Source organism: Debaryomyces hansenii (genome assembly GCF_000006445.2).
Source record: "Debaryomyces hansenii CBS767 chromosome C complete sequence".
NCBI lineage: Eukaryota > Fungi > Ascomycota > Pichiomycetes > Serinales > Debaryomycetaceae > Debaryomyces > Debaryomyces hansenii.
The window spans coordinates 848674-866862 of NC_006045.2; the positions used below are offsets into that span (position 1 = coordinate 848674).

An 18189-nucleotide genomic window follows, 5' to 3' on the forward strand; every position below is an offset into this window, starting at 1 on the left:
AAGAAGGGTAATGAATACTGAATAAGACTACGTAAAACAGGAAAAGGACAAGACGAGGACAAGAGGAATATGGATTCCCACAATGGTCATATCTCTGTCGGAAGCTATTTAATGACGATTAATGCACATAAGTATTTATTAACTATGTATATATATACTAATAATTATTGACAACGTTATCTCTGGAGAATAAGGAACTCTTGTTGGCCTTACGAAAGTTCTTCTTATTTGCCATTGACACATCGTCTTGTAAAGCAATGATAACATCTGAGTTGGAACCAAATTTGAAATTATCGGCGATAACATTCTGGTCATATCTTTTGATCAAGTATGGTTGATCTTCCTTACTCGAGTTGTTACTCAAGACCTTCTTTAATGACCATGATATAATATATGGACCAGTGGATGTAACAATTGTAGTTTCCTTCGAATCAATACCGGTATTAAAATATGCTTTAGTGAATTGTAATGGTTTGCCCTCTGTTTTCATGGACATATATGCAACATGCTCGGGTTTGATCGTTAATCTTCTTGGTTTAGGCTTCTTGTCCTTGTCAAAGGATTTAACGTATCCGAGGCTTCCTTCGTTTCGCTGGTTAGCTCCAACTTTAGCATCAACCAATAATAAATAAGTTTTACAAGTAGCCAAAATCCATCTTCCATCATTTGAAACATCGATTCCTATGATAGCTTCACCCAAAGATGGCAACAAACTTTTCGCATTTGTACCCAATCTATCGAACAATCTAATGTCACCCTTTGCTGAACCGACTGCAAGGAATCCTTGTTCAGTGGTAGAAAGCGCCAGGAAATTATAATTAGGTGTTCTAAGGTTGTCATCTCCTTGAACTAGTTTGGTTGTTGGTAATCTTGGATCTACCTTGAACAACTTATTCCTTGACATACCAGTTAATGTCTGTTCATTGGTTAACTGAGAGAATTTGCTGTTTGGACCGTACGATTCAATAGGTATTATATCGTCCACTTCCCATTCATCAACAATTTTTCCTCTGCTTAAATCCATTTTATAGAGTCGTTTATCATCCATGTCCTTATTAGACATGACCATATGTTGATCTTGCATGTGCAACATTACTTGTTCTGGAGTAAACCTTTTACCATCCAAAGTTTTTAGATTGGAAATGGTAGTTTGGTAATTCAAATTGTTATTATTATTATTGAAAACTCCTAATTTATCACCCCTTACTACGTATGATCTATCATTAGCGTACCCGACTGATAAATTTGAATTTTTATCTTGTTCACGTTTGAAGGCATCCAATTGCTTCTCTTCATCGTAATCACCATATTCATCATCATCATCATCTACGTATTTATGACGAGGCTTCGTCGTTTCGCCACGTATACTTCTGTTAACTAATTTGCTGATCGCATCTTCGTCATCACTATAATCATTATCAATTAGCATATCGTCATCACTCATTTCATTAATCTCCTTTTTATCATTTTCTGTAAGATCTTCATCGTCGATCGCGAGATTGGAGAACGCATCGAGGACATAATCCTGTTCTGAAGGACGGCTTTTGTTCCATTTGATCTTATTTAAGGATTCCCACATGGCCTTCATGAAGCTAACTTGAAACTCTTGTAATTCATTGAAATGAGAAAACTTTAATAACCAAGAATACGCTAATGTTTGGGTCTCCGATTTTTGAATAAAATGATTGAATATGAATGATAAATACTCAAAATTGAAGGTCGGGTTCATATCTGCACTGAGAATACATTCAAAATTAATTGGTTTCGACTTATGACTACTCAATAAACGCAAGGAATAGGTCCAATTTTCCAACTCAATTATCTTGAGGTTCAACTCTGGCTTCTTCACTTGAAGATTGAAAACCCCCGCATCAGAATCGAATAAATGCAAATCAAAGTTCGAGCATTCATAGAGCACATTCCCCGTATTCAAGGCTTCTTTATCTGACGAAAATATAGAAGGGACACCAGCGACATTCGATTTAACAGGCGACCTTTCAGCCTTTCCGCTAGATTTGATCGTCGCGCTGGGGGTCGTACGGGATTCAGCATCATGAAATTCGTCCGTCGATGACACCGATCGATAATCGTCCCCCGTATCGACATCTTCTGACGCCTCGTCGTCCTCATAATTCAGAAAATCACCTCTGAGGTCATCAAATGTCAACAATTCGGATTTAGGATTGTAAATGAATTCCTGTAATTGACTCATATTAGTAATACTGAGAGAACTCTTATGATACTTCAGTTCAAATAAACACTTGTACAATGCAAACATAAACGAATCGAACTCGGTCAACTTGATATCACTGTCCACGGTGAATTCAAATCTATCGCCCAAATCCCCATTCAAATCCTTCCATGCCAACGTCTTACTCCCATCCGCCTTGTCGTAAGTGTGGATTTTCAATTCCTCCAGAATAGGGAAGCTCCATTCATCTTTCGAGTGGCCGCCTGCGTTAGAATCGCTAATTGAATGGGGCGTATCGTGATCGTCCTCATCGGAGTCATCTGAATCATCAAATCCACTTGAACCATGTGCATCTAGCTCTCCCTCTTGATATACTCTTGTTATGCATAACTGGTAATAAAATGGAGTAGTTGTCTGTCTAATCGACGCAAAAGCATCATTATATAAGCATTCTAACTCTCCCTTGGGTGACTGCGGTGATCTTGCAAGAAATAACCTCCCCGATGGAATCAGGGCAACTTCGTCTGTAGGAGCTGATCCTAAGAATTTTTTTAAAAAGTTCATTTAATTCCTGGACTTCAAACTTATTATATCCTAGTGTTATATGACAAAAATGAATTCAATATTAATATTAATTATCGTCTTTGTTATGTTATCTTCTTTCTAATCATCATATATGTTTTGTGTGGCGCACTTTCAAATTTTTCTGATTAAATTTTTTTTGTTAGTAGAAATTTTTCAGTTTGTACAGCCGTAAATAGTGAATAGAGATCGACAAACAAGGATATAGAAGGTGATGTTTAGGGTACTTATTCCATCGAGGAAGCTTGTGCCGGGATGCGGGGGATTTATGGGTGGAATAGCAAGAATACAGGCGTATTCCACCAAGAAAGATAAATCGGAAGAGATATTTAAGACCAAGATACAGCAGAGGGAAAAGGAAGCCCAGCAGAAATTGCCTGAGTGGACCAAGAGAGATGAGGCCATACGGAATAGGTACGGTGAGTGGAATCCCACGCATCGGTTGTCACGCCAGCAGATCCAGGACATACGGAATATCAAAGACAAGATGCCGCATATGAAGACGATCGAGCTCGCGAACCATTTCAAGATATCGCCGGAGGCGATCAGAAGGATATTGAAATCAACGTGGGTACCCAGCGATTCGGAGGAGGAACGCATTCGTCTTCGGGGCGAAAAGCGTAAAGACGAGAGCCTTGTCCACAAGAAAGAGATGATGAACGATATTGAACTCGCCAGGAAGCGTCTTACATACGGGAAGAGTGTGACCATGGGAGGGATAAATGTGCCGAGATCTGGAGGAAGAAAGGGCAAGAATTTGAGAAATACGTTCAGCACTGATGGTAAGGTCAACTTCGATAGCAATAACAGCCACGGGTATTATAACAGGAAGGGCAAAACTAAGGCATTTAAAAGGAAACCGTACGTTGAAAACGTAGGGGACATCATAGATTAATTCACAACACTTAATGATTAATGAGAACGCATGTATATATTGTAAATAGCAAGTCATTTAAAAACAATTATCACCCGGTTGCAGGGTATATTAGCTTTCATTAATATCTTGTAGAATACGTAACGTAAACATATTTATTCTTTTTAGCTCTATTGAATTTACTATACAATTTTGCAATTACCATTCTTTCATATCGAGACAATAGCCACAAAACATAATCTATGAATAAGGGGGGCGCTTTCTCGTGAACAGTATACCATTAAATCTACAACGTGGCAAACCGTAGGTAATCGGAATGTCAATCCCCTTTCCAAAAAATACATCTGCAACAGCAGTCTCTCATAATACGAATGAATCAATATTTTGGCGATCCTTCTTTTGCGACACTTGGGGTCTCTTTTATTATGATTTAACCTTCCCCAGCATCGGTAACAATGTCCTTTGATATAACATCCGTTTGACTGGCTGAATCGCAACTCACATTCTCTCACCATCGTCATTAAAGCTGCCTTATCGATTCCGTTGCTACCTCCTGTTGGTTTATATACAAGATTTTCTGGAGAAATATTACCGTGTTCTAAATACTGCTGAATCTTAACCTCTGCTCCAATATTCCAAGGAAAGATCTCCTGTTTTGTCAAGCTGCCATCCATTAATTTTCTGAATACCTTCACATAATATTCTCTGTTCCTATAGTCAACAAGCCTGAGTATTTTTTCATTATAATATCACTAATATTTGGCAGCAGAAGCTCTTCGTGGATCTTAGAATGTGCATCTTTATTTGAGAATAAAAGCAACATTATATTGGCTTTTAGAAGTTGAGTTAGCTCGCACCCGCCAGTTTTACTCTTTGCCCCATGATAGGAACATAGCTTGTTCGTATATTCGTCTGATAATAAGCATCCCTTGCATACGTCCAGTTCTTCCACAAGCCACTTGTCGACAACAGTTGAAAAGAAAACCTCGCTATAGCACCCTAGAGACTTCATCATAGTCCTCGGTATTCTGAGCCCATAAAAGACTAAAATATTGTAACCGCATTCCCACAACTGTTTCAACACTTCACCTTCTTATTCAACTTCCAACTCTTCTTCCCCCATCTCTTTGTTGTCATTAATTTCTATTATTTCTTCCTCTATTTTTCGGTTCAGTTCTTCAGTCAACACCTTTTTCACATTAAATTCTTCCGTGGTGTCTATTAATTGAAATTTTTCATGTATATCCAAATGCTTATATAGTATATTTATCTCTCCATGCAAAGATTTTTTCTTTTCTAGATGATTAAAAAACCTCTGCACAACATATTCGACCATTGTCCGACTATGTGGAGAAAGCGCTTGCTCATATTTTAGTTCATTCTTCAAAGTATCAAACACCTCCAGCATTTCTCTGTCATCATAATAATAATACAACCAACCTTTAACTCTAACGACTAATCCTCGCATATCAAACTCACAACCATACTCGAAGTCCGAACCTTTATAACAATCAACCATTTCGTTGATGACATCGTCAAATGGGCCTCTTCTCAATATATCGTGATCACATAGAACAATACCAAACAAATGATCGTAGGAAGTGTACTTTTTTCCCAAATTCTCACGGTCTTTTCTATATTCAAATAAATACACTATGCTAATCGAAGTACTATCGCTCGTTGTTCGATCTTTAAGAATTTGAGCTACGCTAGAAATATCTTCTACATCAGCATGCTCACATTTAACGACGTATTTCAGATTATGTTCCCGAATATCTTGCATCACCTATTTATCCGCTTTTCATACACTTAGTAAAAAAAAAATTCCCTTAAATATAACCAACTAGTGTGTGATCAGGTTCCTTCTGTACTCGAGATTTTAAAATTTCGAGCAGAGTAGCGAGATATTCATATCCTATATCCTTACTATGAGTCATGCGTATTTATTGGTAAAATCATTCACCAAGAGCTAAATAGGGTACTGCCAGCTTATTTTGTAGTTTGTTTTATATGATGCATATTGGGCTGTATATGACCCATTAATTGACCCATTAATTGCGGGTCCTATAAATCTTTCGCCCACCAGCACAGATCTAAATTTTGCAATCTACTGATACACCTAAAATGCTTCGTTTTAAATAGCTCCGTTTGCAAATTTGAAGTATTGAACAGGATGGAACAATATCCCAACATAAAAGAACCATATATATACCCTTTACTTCAATAATGTAACGTTATCTAGCACCTCTAAACAGTAGACCAGGTTAAGTATTGGTATATCATCCCTGTATATAGACAAATACAGATGAAGCCGAGGCTACTCCACTAAAAGATATCAAGTTCATACACCTTGTAGCTGTTAGGGATAGAGGCTGGAATACATATAACAAACGATATACCATGTCAAGAGTCCCAATACTCACCATACCAGAGTCGGCGTATGATCCAAGCACGTATACCTTATCGCCACACCAATATAGTGGCCGTAAGTCCAAATTATTCGCATACTTGATTAGATTGACGCACGGTTCAGCCATTACGTTGACATTGGCGTATATAATAGGGCTATTTGTCCTTAAACCGTTGTTACAGACTACAGCTAGTCGTCGTTATGACTTACTTGAACAATTTCGTGGTAAACTTCGAGATTGTTATTTGAACTTGATTGGTAGGGTTAGTCACATACCCATAGTGGCCATAAACAAGAATGATGGGAGTGGAAAGTTATATGCCGATGCGATTTGCCAAACAACAGACTCATATTTGGATTCCACTAGCTACAAGAGTATAAGTGAAGAAGAAGAAGAATTGAATAAGAAGGATAAGTTATTCCAAGACAGATTAACCACCAGATTAACGAGATTATCGGAAATATTGAAGAATTGTGAAGCTTATCGTTCAGAGGAGATACCAAGCTACAAAACAGTCAATTTTGCATTGAAAGACCTTCAGAATAAGGCAGATTTGACGTATTTCAACTCCAATGAGTTATTCACCGCAACGCCCAATAATACCGATTCGTCAAGTGGATCTGCACCTAGAAAGAGAAACTTGGCGGTGGATACCAAGAATGAAATAAGAAGCATGAAGGGTTTATTTATGAGCGGTCAAATCTAAGGGCTTTCCTCTGTTGATTGGAAATTTTCACTTCACTGTTTCTGTTAGATTAGAACTCCTGTGCTAAGTTTTTGCAGAATTGAACCTTTTGATGGCATCATGAACCAACGACCTTGTATTTACAATAAGATATCTATATAGCTTAAGATCAAGAAGAAGAGTAATAGTAATAATTCATGTAGGGCAATAATATCAATCTGATTTTGTGTAAGCTGATGCCCAATATCGAAGATATCTAGGAAAACGTAGATTTAATGAAGTAGGCCATATTATCGACCCCTAATTGTAAAAATAGAGACATGCCCCCCGTCATAAACGATAGTGAAGATGATGAAAGATATTCTGAAGCTGATTCATCAGCAATAGCTTTAGATCAAGATGAGGAAGCTGGTGAGCAATATAATAATCTTAACTATGCCAAAGACCAGGACTCAGACTTATCATCAGTGTTGAGTGACGATAACGACGGCGACGATAAGCAAGGTGGGGATGACGAAGAAAATGAAGAAGAAGAAGAAGAAGAGGATGAGGAAGCTGAAGAACAAGAACAAGAACAAGAACAAGAACAAGAATCAAGTGATTTAGATGAAGCTGCTGAGGATGTCACTAAGGTTCCAGCAGACGATGAAGGTGAAGAAGAGGAGGAGGAGGAGGAAGAGGAGGACGAGGGCGATTTGGAAGACCTAGATGAAGAAGAAGAGGAAGAAGAGGAGGAGGAGGAAGAAGATATACCAAGTATTAGTGATGAAGAAGATAATTACAAATTAGAAGATCTCGATGAGATTGACGATGACTTAGAATTAAGGGAGGAAGAAGAAGAGGAAATTCCTAAGCTGGTTTCCCCTGCAAAGGTTGGTGCCAGAACATCTAGCAGGTTGAAGCACGATCCTGTTCCAGCAACAACAAGAGAAACCAGAAAACGTCAATTGACGCTTTACGATGAAGAAGACGAAGACGAATACGAGGACGAATACGAAGATACGCCTAAAAGATCAGCCAGGAAAAATCGCCGTGGACCTGAGCCTGAAGCACAACCGCAAGATCTCGACGAGGATTTGATACTAACAGACGAAGAAGTGGAGTACAATCCGCGTGCCAACCCTGACTTATCCAAGATGACAGAAAGACAAAGATCCCGGTACATGGAAGAGGAGGTCGACACCAAAAAGGAGTTCCTTGAGTTGGACGATAATATGAATAATTCAAAGAAGGCCAGGCCAAAGAAGACCGAAACAGAACAACAGATCGCCCTTAAAAAAGCTGAAAGCGCTAGAAGAAGACAGGATTACAAGATGAAGGTTTTAGAAGAAGAAAAGAGGGATACTTTGAATAAGTTATTGAAGAGAAGAGCCAACAAAACTAGGGAAGTAGATGATAAAGAAGGCAGTGCGGATATATTCAAACTGGCATTAAAGCCAAGACGACCAATCTTGGACCACCCGGCCCTAACCACCTGGGTCTCTAACACTACCACCCTTGACGGGAACTCAGTCTTACGTTTCCCAGCTCCTAATTAGTGTATATATATATAGATAGGCTTATTGTATATCGGACCCCGAATCACGTGTAGACAATAACAAACTTCGCTGAAAATTAAAGTCAGGGCCCTTCTTCAGTGTTCAAGATATAGAAAAGAAGCAGTAACGTCATCGCTTTTGATTTAGAACGTACTTTGAGTGTCGGTAATTTAACAGAGAAGATAATTCTATCGAGGCTGGTAAAAATTAGACAGAAAAAGCGCTGGATATTGTTGGAACAGGTCCAAATAGAAGCGATTGATAAGAATTTGAGAGAAGAAAGTTCAATTTTTTCAACGCAGAATACATTTAAATATTACCCATATAATATACCGAATTAGAATCCGATTAAGTCAGATACATAGCATAAACAAAGCATATGGGGTAGCATGAACGGAAATCTGAATATGAATGTAATGAACATGCCAGGGATGAACATGAATATGGCTGGCATGAATAATAATAACAACAATAATCAGGCAATGGCAGCAATGATGCAGAATCAGAACTATGGTAATCCGTTAATGCAGCAGCCTCAGATACAGCAGCAACAACCAGCAGCACAACAAGGTGTTTCTCAAAGACCTGGGATGCAGCGAGCAGCTACTATTCAACAGGGGAATCCAGTGACAGGACAAGCACCTATGGCGAAAATGGGACAATTCAGCCCAAATGGAGTAGTATCGGGGCCCAATTCTGCCCCTATCCCAGGAACATCTAACAACTCGGCCGGCACATCTCAAGGACATACTCCTCAGATGGGCAATCAGCCACAACCTCCTTTGCAAGGACAATTTCCACCCCAATATCCTCAACAACCAGTACAACCGGTACAACCAGGTCAGAAAATAAATGGCGGACCGATTCCCAATAATGTCACGCCAATAGTACCGCAGCAACAACAGCCAACTCCGCAAAGCCAACCACGTCCAGGAATGCCTCAGCAGAAACAAAACATGCCAATTCAGGGTCAAATACCAGGAGGTCAATTACACTCCCCGATGCAAAAACAGCCAATTTCAAATAGTCCACAGTTCTTCAGAAATCAAGAGCAAGAACAAATGCAGAATGAATTGAATGCAAAAATTTTTAAACGAAATTTGGGTAATGCTGGAGTGATTCGTATTTTGAATCTAATTGATCAAATAAGTAATGAATCATATGATAACTTGTCCAAATTAGGCTTCTGGCAGAAGGTTATACAACTTTATTGTGTTCCTACTTGTACTATGAGATTAACTACTACACCACCTTCCTCCAAATATACTAATACCAATAACAAACCATCTAATGATAAGTTCACTTTGGACCCAGAGCAAAATAGAGTACCTCGCCAATTTGAATTAAATACATTGACTGCACCAAGGTTTTTTTTAGCTCAAATATTATCGGGTCAAGTTTCTAAATTATCCATTACCTTACCAGGTTTAAAGTTTCAGGTAATGAACAATAGTTCAATTTTCATTATATCTCGATTGTCTATACAATATAATTACGTAGACGGTTCCGTTTCTAACGTTACAGGTACGTTTAAAATGTTGATGAATAGAGAATTTCGTATTGAATGGATTGACTGTCAATGTTTTAATATTCAAAGCTCAATCGGCTTTGAAACTTTAGAAAAGCAGTGGACGAATTTTTCCCAATCTCAATCAGAGAATGACAAAAAGGAGCATGGTAAAAGTCAACAGGAATTCTTCAACTATTTGCACCAATCTTCAAGCGCTATATCATTATCTGACACTTGCGGGTTACATGAAGATGCATTTAGAGTATTGCAAGTTGGAGATGTGATGTCAAATCTTAGAGCATTAATGGGATTCTCGGCAGCAAATAATGTTGCTTCACCAATGAAGGCACTAGAACTTTTTATGACCACCAATAACAACCAGCAGCCTCAGAACATACAACCCCAAAATAAGATGAATACTAGTGATCCTACTAAGAATGGCGCATCACCATCTCCAAATATGAATACTTGAAGTTTGGACTGTAACCTGAATCAACGTAGCTGGTCTCGGTATTCTCTACGAATCATATTAACGTATCGGAAGAGGACTTTCGTATTTTTAAATTCATCTAATAAGGAACTAGATATTCTCATATAAAACTTAACTCTATTGGTTATGATATATATAATAATGTATAATACTATACTATACTATACTTGATAAGATACATTTATTTCGCGTGAGAATGATTTTGAAAAATATTTAGTACTGCTTTTTTATCTTGACAATCTACAGCATAAGCTAGTCTTGCATAGATTCTAGATGATGCTAGACTTAGTACCTATATGACAGATATGAAAGATTTTAAAGAAACGAGTAATAACGAAAATCTCTCCACTGAGTCTGATGGCAATATAAAAATGAACGTAGATCTACATGGGAAGATCACGGATGAGAATAATTTAATAAATCCATTAATCACGTCTGAAAAACAATCATATGCAAACATATCGACGGAAAATCGTAATGATCATAATGATGATAGTCTAATGGAAATACAAGAAGAATACTCTAATGATAAGCCATGCCTATTTCATGATGCAAATGGCAATCTGAACTTCACTAAAATATCTCATGACAATAATGGGGATAGCCATAGTGATACTATAACAAAAAAGATTAAAGAGAAAGAAGAACAAGAAGATTATAATGAAGTAAATGAAGAGGAGGAAAATATTGAGACTCAAGCGGACAATCTGTCAGACGAAGAAACGGAAAGAAGGAGATTAGATTCAAAAATATTCGATAACATCCCGCTATTTGAAGTTATCAGACCAAAGAGCTTGAACGAAGTTATTGGTCAAACGCATTTAATTAATAATCATAATGGGACGATCAAAAACTTTATCCGATTAGGATATTTACCGTCCATGATATTACATGGCCCTCCAGGTGTCGGTAAAACATCTATTGCCTCAATTCTAGCTCAGGAGACTGGTTATGTATTCGTTGAGTTTTCTGCAACAGATGCTACTGTAAGTGATTTAAAAGAGTTACTGATAACAATTGAGAAGGAGAATCGGAAAAGGTCCAAGAAAGACATGGAATACCTCCGCGTTGTTGTATTTATTGACGAGATTCATCGATTTACTAAAACTCAGCAAGATTTCTTATTACCGTTTATCGAACTGGGAGTATTCACTTTTATTGGGGCAACAACATTAAAGCCTGAGACACGTATCCGTAGAGCTATTATTTCCCGTTGTCAAATATTTCAATTGAAGGCCTTAGAATCCTATGAAATTGATATCGTGATACATAAAGCCATACTATATGAAAATATCAGAAGAAGGATATTGCGCAATTTAAGGTCTCTTTTTTATGATGATGAATGTTTGAATTTGCTAATAAGACGATCCAATGGTGATACAAGAGCCGCTGTTAATTTAGTTGAATTGGTAAGCACGCATTATAATATAGACGATCTTGCATACGAAGCTGAAAAACATGAATCGTTTGTATTAAACTTCATTTCTTTGAAAAAAGCTATTGAAAGCCTCAAGATAAATCTTTCCGGTCTTCAAGATACCAAAAATTTAAGCTTGTTCCTTAATTTATACGATTCGATGAGACATATTAAGAAGTATAGAACTATAGAATCAAGCCCTACAGAAAATAATTACGATAATTCAAGGTTAGAAATAAATGAGCTTGCTAAAAGTACTTCCTCTTCTCCCAAATCTGTATCTGGTTCATGGATGTTGAATAAAATGGATAGAGAAAATCATAATACGGAGCAGCTTAAGCATTTGGATAACAATAGAGATAATTCTTATTTGGATGCAAAGAATAAGGTTAGAGCAGTGATTTATAAATCAGAGAGAAATTCATTGGTAATGAAGATTACTATTCCTGCTAAACTGCTGGGAAAATTTGTGAAGGCCGACGAAGAGTTATTAAATCTGGACGATTCTAGTGACTACAATGAAGAGTTCAGGAGTAGTCAACATGATGCACTGAGTTATAACGATTTGGAAAAATCGTATATCGCTCAAATGGAAGTATCTGATGATAGCGATGTAGAGGCTGGCCCACTATATTTTGATAAAGAGGACGGTATAAAACCAATAGATATGGGAAAGGTAACATTGACCAAGTACTTCGTTTTATCTTCGATTTATTCGTTGATATTGCTTTTGAATAGAGGAGAGACGCCATTTTTTATTGGAAAGCAATTAATTTTATTCACCGCCATATACTTGAAATCTGATAACTCAGATATGGGCAAAACAATGGCGCTGTTGAAATCATTTAAAAATTCTAATGCGGATATGTTGACTACGTTATCAAATTGTGTTGTACGACTCACCAGAGCTGAAAAATTAAACCTTTCCGAATCCCGTAGTTTCATCCTGGAATTGAAATACATAAAAAGTTACTGCTACCTGGAATTTCAAAAGCATAATAAGAAGAATGGAAATCATATTGGTACTCTTAATGACGATGGAGTAGCAGTGGTATACGATTCAAAGCTCGTTGAAGAATTATTGAAACCAGCTGACGAAATACCGAATAGGGCACCGAAACCAATTTTTGAAATAGAAAGGTTAGATACTTTCAGGGATGCGAACAAAGAGTTGTGCATGCAAATACCACACGATATTGATGATACAGATGATGGGAGTTTAGAAATTTTAAATTCGACAGTGATCGATATCACTGCAAGTTCTCTACTTGAATCGAATGTGGGTGGATTAGAAGTACGTGATTGTTCCCCTGTTCGGAGAAATCAACAAGATTCAAATTCTGATGATAGTGATGCCAATGAAACTAAGCTATCGCTAATCAAGAACCCTGAGACACAGCTGGAATAATAGAAAATATAGTCGCAAGTTTTGTTTGTGGTTTTTGCAATCGTTTTTAATTATATATTTCTTTAGCTCAATAAGAGTACTAAACAATGTCAGACCAAGACCTGATAGTAACAAAGAAAGGCGAAGAGAAGAAGTCTGATTTGGCGTTTGACGACGAACCTACAGGTGAAACTATTCAAAATGCATTTTCTTCGATTATCAAGTACATATTCATCATCGCGGGCTCGTTAATTAATTCTGTTGCCAGATGTCTAATTCTTAACGTCATAGTCCTATTCGGTGTTAGAGATAGAGTTAAAAAGTCCTTTGATGATGTTATGAATATACAACTCAGCATAATCGAAATTATAATATTCGGTAATATTTTTCTTTTTCGTTTACTATGTAAAATAACTGGAACAAGAATAAAGAAACCCGATGATTCTGATGACAAATATGATACCAGAGGATATTTGAAATATAGTGAAATACATCGCCAGTACTGGAGCCATATGGATATCACATACAAAGATGACGAGAATGCTTACTCAGTTTCTACAAATATAAAACCAATAACAAAATTCCTTGATATAACGAACGACAAGACGCTTCCAGGTAACAACATAAGACAAGATAGCTCATTCGAACCACATACTAATAATGAGAATTGTGAAAATGAATTGTCTACAACGGATGGTGAAGTTCATAAGAGGTACTTTTCATTTTATAGAAACAGAAAAAAAGTAGGAGATTCACAATCACTTGCATCTTAAGCAATCAGATTTTATCGAATAATATATAAATGCGATATTGATTTAGAACAATATATTCCTTAACCTATATTGACTAATGATAATAGAGAACAGGAAATAATTAATATAGTATATAAAAATTTTTTATGAAAATGCTATATTACAGATTAAACTTCTACTCCAGTAAAATACGAAGCATGATGCCGAATTATAAAATGAAACTAATAAATTACTCAGTGCTTTCAGTTTGATCAACCGGAGTTGAATCTTCGTTCACGTTAACACTTTTGTCTTCATGTTCAGCTTCATGATGGTGCGCATGGTCATCATCATTATTTTCTTCATCATCTCCTTCTCCTAAAGCAGCAAAAATATTAGCATTTGATTGAATTGATTCGGTTCTCTTCGAGTTCTCTCTAGGAGATAAATGACTGGCTGCTTGTTCTGAAGCGTTGTTTGGTCTATTGGATTGCGATCTTGAAGATTGTACTGAGGTAAATCCACGCGAGTCTTTAGTTGGAGCTCTTGATTCAGATTTCTTTGATTGGTTACCCCAGGATGAGCCACCTCTAGAAGAATTAGATCTGGAGTCATTGGACTTATTCTTTCTCCTTCTTTCAGCAGCTGCTTTTTCGTCTTCTAACTTCTTGATCTCTGCATCATTATGAATCTCTTGGATAGTCTTAGGGCCTGCTTCTTCTTTAGCAGATTTCCATTTGGCAGATCTTAAATCTTGTAAATCCATCAACATAAATTTGATTCTCGAAGAAAGTTTACAATTATCTAAGATGGTTTGAATATTATCGAAAACAAAATTCAAAACAGCTCTATTTTTGTCAGTGGTTTCTAATCTAGCACCAACAGTATTGACCAATTGGGTCAAGTTTTCTAAACTATCTTCCGATGGATCCTTAGTATTACTTGATTGATCTCTCAAACAGAGTAAAATGACTTGGTCATTCAACATGTTCAAGATATATAAGTGACCAATGAATTTAACCAAACCAAGACCTCTTCTCTTGGCAGAAGCCATAACATAGTATTCATCAGACATCATTTCAGGTTCTAATGGAGTACCATCTTCATTTGTTGGTAACTTATCAGTCCATCCCTTTTCATATTCTGTTTGACAGGTAGTCAATAAAATTCTTCTGGCTAAATCACCACCCTTAGCAAATTCACCATTCTTAAGGCAAATATTCACATCCTTAATTTCATCACTCATTTGAGTACACATCTTGGCACAGAATTGAGCATACATAGAGGACCAATATGGTTCATCACAAGCCTTAGCGAATGTTAACGATATTATTTCTCTTACGGTCTTAGCATTATCTTCCCATTTAGATTGGTTAGCCAAGTTTAAGATGTCATCAGTAATTGGTTCGAACATCTCCAAGGTTAATTTATTCAATAATGAATTAACCTTTCTTTCAATTTCCTCACTCTCCAAGATTTCTGATCCATCTGGTGCAAGCTTAGTTTCAGTCTTCTTAGCCTTTGATCTTGGAACCCATCTGTTGGCTGATTTTTCTAATGGTTTAACGTCTTCAGCTGGCTTGTCATCATGGTGATCTCTATCTCTACCGCCTCTCTTAGATTGGTTACCCTTTCTTGTAGATTTATCTCTTGGGCCACCACTTCCACCTCTTCTCTTAGATCCACTTCTTGAATTAGTTCTTCCGTCATTAAATTGACCTCTTCCGGACATTGGGCCATTAAATCTACCTGACATTGAGTTGCCAAATTTATTCATGCCTCTTGAAGATTGCGATCCAGCACCTCTCTTGTTAACAGTCGATACGATACCTAAATTCTCTAATTTAGATTTCCATTCATTGTCAAGTGGGAATTGTAATACATCACGGAATTGAATTAAGAATTGAGGATCATATCTGTATTTCTTAGTTTCTGATTTCCATTTGGAATCGACACCTACAAATGGACTTGGATAAGTTACGGCAAATGGGTCATCAATATCTGAACTGGTGTGTAATTTTTCAAAGAATTGAGAAATGGTTGGTCCCTCATCCTTAGGTTCAGTTTCTTCGGTTTCCAAAGCTTTAGATTCATCCTCAGTGTCCTTGATATCGTCTTTCGATTCTTCGTCGTCTTTGGCTTGAACTGAATCACCAGCAACTGCTTCTACTGGTTCCTTTGGTTCTTCTGTAATTGAATCAACTGATTTTTGGGCTGATTCTTCCTTTGGTTCTTCAGTCTTAGTCTCTTGTTGTGCAGTACTTGGTTCTTCGATATTTGAAATGTCAACCTTTGGTTCTTCCACCTTTGGTTCTTCTACCGTTGGCTCTTCCACCTTTGGTGCTTCTGTCTCTGGTTGTTCCACTTTTGGAGCTTCTTCCTTAGAAGCTTCAGCTACTGGGGTTGTAACCTCTGGAGCTTCTTCCTTAGGAGTTTCTGCCACTGGGGTTGAAACCTTTGGAGCTTCTTCCTTAGGAGGTTCAACCTTTGGAGCCTCAGTATTTGGAGTTGTAGCCTTTGGAGCTTCAGTCTTAGGCTCTTCCTTCTTTTGTGCCGTTGACGCCTTAGCAGCTCTTTCCAAAATCTTTCTCTTGAACTCCTCTGCGACCGATAATTTACCGGTACTGGCAGCAGGTTGAGGCGAGGCAGTGGTTGGCGAAGCGGTGGTTGGCGAAGCGGTGGCCGATGAACTAGCAGCAGACGAAGTAGCAGGCGAGACCGAAGTGGACGCTGATACCGGTTCCTTAGGCTTCTTCTCTTCAGCAGCAGCGACGGAGGCATACGAGGTTGCAGCCGGTACCACTGGAGATATGTGCGAAGTGACAGGAGATGCTGTTCCTTGTAAAGGAGACGAGATCGGCGTGTTGGTTGCATTGGACAACTTCTTCTTTTCTTCTAAATCAATCTGCTTGCCCTCCTTGGTAGTGATCTTGACCTTTCCACCTGGCAATGGCGAGTATGGTGGTTGTTGGAACGATTGCATTGGAGGCATGCCCGGAACCATTGGGGCCGCAGCGTAGCCGTATGGCGATGGATAGTAGCCGTATGCATACATATTTGGTGGATAGCTGTTATAGTTATTGTACTGGTTATTGTGGTTGATCTTCTGATTGTACCCCTTTCTGTTGTTATAGTGCTGTCTGTTGCCACTGTTGTTGATGCTATTGCCATTATTGTTGCCATTGTAATTCTGTCTGTTATAATGCTTGTACGGCTTGTTGGCACCACCGGCGTTGCCTGTGTTCCCACCGTACCCTCCGTAGCCCGCATTGCCCGTGTAATATCCTTCTTGAGCTCCTGAGCCCCCACTGGCCCCTGGATTCGACCCCTGGTTCACTCCCGCCGGATCATTTACTGGTGTCGATTGCTGACTGTCTGATCCACTGCTTCCCTCCGCCACTGCGGCATTATTCAAGCTGGGCGACGCTTCTGGTTCTTGTTTCTTATCACTCATCTCTACTTGTCGCCTGGTATAACCTAAATATTCCCTTTCCTGTTTTTATTCCTCAAAAAACAATTTGGTCAATTTTTGGTATAATTAGACGATGATATCCTTTCTGGTTCCTATTAACCTAATATAGTCCCAATCAATGAATATCTGCTTTAAAATGTGAACTACTATTATTTAGATCAATATATAATGATCTATTTTATAAAAATAATCCTAAGCTTATTAAAATCCCTCTAAATCGAAGTATTTCACTAACTTTTTGGAAGGGCGTAAAAAATTTTGCTGAGTGAAAAAAAAAATTGGTGAGTGCGCGTTGATACTTAGAGATGAATTTTACACGGACACTGTGTATATTGAGATACTAACTATTTGAAGAGTTGACCATATACTAGTAAACCGACGAGTAGGAGAACAAAGCCGTAGACCACGAGCGAGTCCTTGAAGGACTCGGTCTGGAAGCAATTTATGAGAATGATCGGAGGGTCGGGGGTGCCAGGGGTGCCATCTGGAAGGGTTTTGGGAGGATTGGACGGCTGGGCACAGATGTCCTGGCTGAGACAGAATTGCTTGGTGCAATTTCCACAGCGGTCTATGGGCTGTACTATGGACACTTCGTTGCACAGACACTTGCAGTATTGTTGGTACGCGGCAGCAGAGGCCACGAGCGACCAGAGAGCTAGTTTTGTGGGGAGGTTCATGGTGTCGAGTAGAGGATGGTGGTGGGAGTCGGTGCGATTTTGAGGGTGTGATAATGTGGGTGTATGGGTGTATTGTTGATTTGGGGAGTGCAATTTTTAGTATGGGTGCATGGGTGTGAATTACGAAGGTTGTTGAGGTATAGATAGTTGTAGATAGTTGAGGTATTGTTTTAGGTGAGAGGGTTGGTGAGAGGGTTGTTTGTAGGGTTGTTTGTAGGTGTGAT

General features: G+C 38.2%; 9 protein-coding genes across 9 annotated transcripts; 7 read left to right on the forward strand and 2 right to left on the reverse strand. All coding sequences in view use genetic code 12, as the record gives it.

The window, feature by feature from the left end:
- Positions 1–157: 157 nt before the first annotated feature.
- DEHA2C09460g (DEHA2C09460p) lies at positions 158–2755 on the reverse strand (the record flags this gene model as incomplete). The annotated part of the gene is made up of 1 exon (XM_458092.1): positions 158–2755. One exon carries the CDS (start codon positions 2753–2755, stop codon positions 158–160), a length of 2598 nt encoding a protein of 865 aa, XP_458092.2.
- Positions 2756–2987: 232 nt separating this feature from the next.
- On the forward strand, positions 2988–3668 carry DEHA2C09482g (DEHA2C09482p; the record flags this gene model as incomplete). Its single annotated transcript, XM_458093.1, has 1 exon — positions 2988–3668. The coding sequence occupies one exon, from the start codon at positions 2988–2990 to the stop codon at positions 3666–3668; it is 681 nt and encodes a 226-aa protein (XP_458093.1).
- Positions 3669–6047: 2379 nt separating this feature from the next.
- On the forward strand, positions 6048–6764 carry DEHA2C09504g (DEHA2C09504p; the record flags this gene model as incomplete). The annotated part of the gene is made up of 1 exon (XM_458097.1): positions 6048–6764. The coding sequence occupies one exon, from the start codon at positions 6048–6050 to the stop codon at positions 6762–6764; it is 717 nt and encodes a 238-aa protein (XP_458097.1).
- Positions 6765–7063: 299 nt separating this feature from the next.
- On the forward strand, positions 7064–8281 carry DEHA2C09526g (DEHA2C09526p; the record flags this gene model as incomplete). Its single annotated transcript, XM_458098.1, has 1 exon — positions 7064–8281. One exon carries the CDS (start codon positions 7064–7066, stop codon positions 8279–8281), a length of 1218 nt encoding a protein of 405 aa, XP_458098.2.
- A 389-nt stretch (positions 8282–8670) lies between these two features.
- DEHA2C09548g (DEHA2C09548p) lies at positions 8671–10263 on the forward strand (the record flags this gene model as incomplete). Its single annotated transcript, XM_458099.1, has 1 exon — positions 8671–10263. The coding sequence occupies one exon, from the start codon at positions 8671–8673 to the stop codon at positions 10261–10263; it is 1593 nt and encodes a 530-aa protein (XP_458099.2).
- A 314-nt stretch (positions 10264–10577) lies between these two features.
- DEHA2C09570g (DEHA2C09570p) lies at positions 10578–13106 on the forward strand (the record flags this gene model as incomplete). The annotated part of the gene is made up of 1 exon (XM_458100.1): positions 10578–13106. One exon carries the CDS (start codon positions 10578–10580, stop codon positions 13104–13106), a length of 2529 nt encoding a protein of 842 aa, XP_458100.2.
- An 86-nt stretch (positions 13107–13192) lies between these two features.
- On the forward strand, positions 13193–13858 carry DEHA2C09592g (DEHA2C09592p; the record flags this gene model as incomplete). The annotated part of the gene is made up of 1 exon (XM_458101.1): positions 13193–13858. One exon carries the CDS (start codon positions 13193–13195, stop codon positions 13856–13858), a length of 666 nt encoding a protein of 221 aa, XP_458101.2.
- A 208-nt stretch (positions 13859–14066) lies between these two features.
- On the reverse strand, positions 14067–17270 carry DEHA2C09614g (DEHA2C09614p; the record flags this gene model as incomplete). The annotated part of the gene is made up of 1 exon (XM_458102.1): positions 14067–17270. One exon carries the CDS (start codon positions 17268–17270, stop codon positions 14067–14069), a length of 3204 nt encoding a protein of 1067 aa, XP_458102.1.
- Positions 17271–17732: 462 nt separating this feature from the next.
- On the forward strand, positions 17733–18008 carry DEHA2C09636g (DEHA2C09636p; the record flags this gene model as incomplete). Its single annotated transcript, XM_458103.1, has 1 exon — positions 17733–18008. One exon carries the CDS (start codon positions 17733–17735, stop codon positions 18006–18008), a length of 276 nt encoding a protein of 91 aa, XP_458103.2.
- Between the last annotated feature and the right edge of the window lie 181 nt (positions 18009–18189).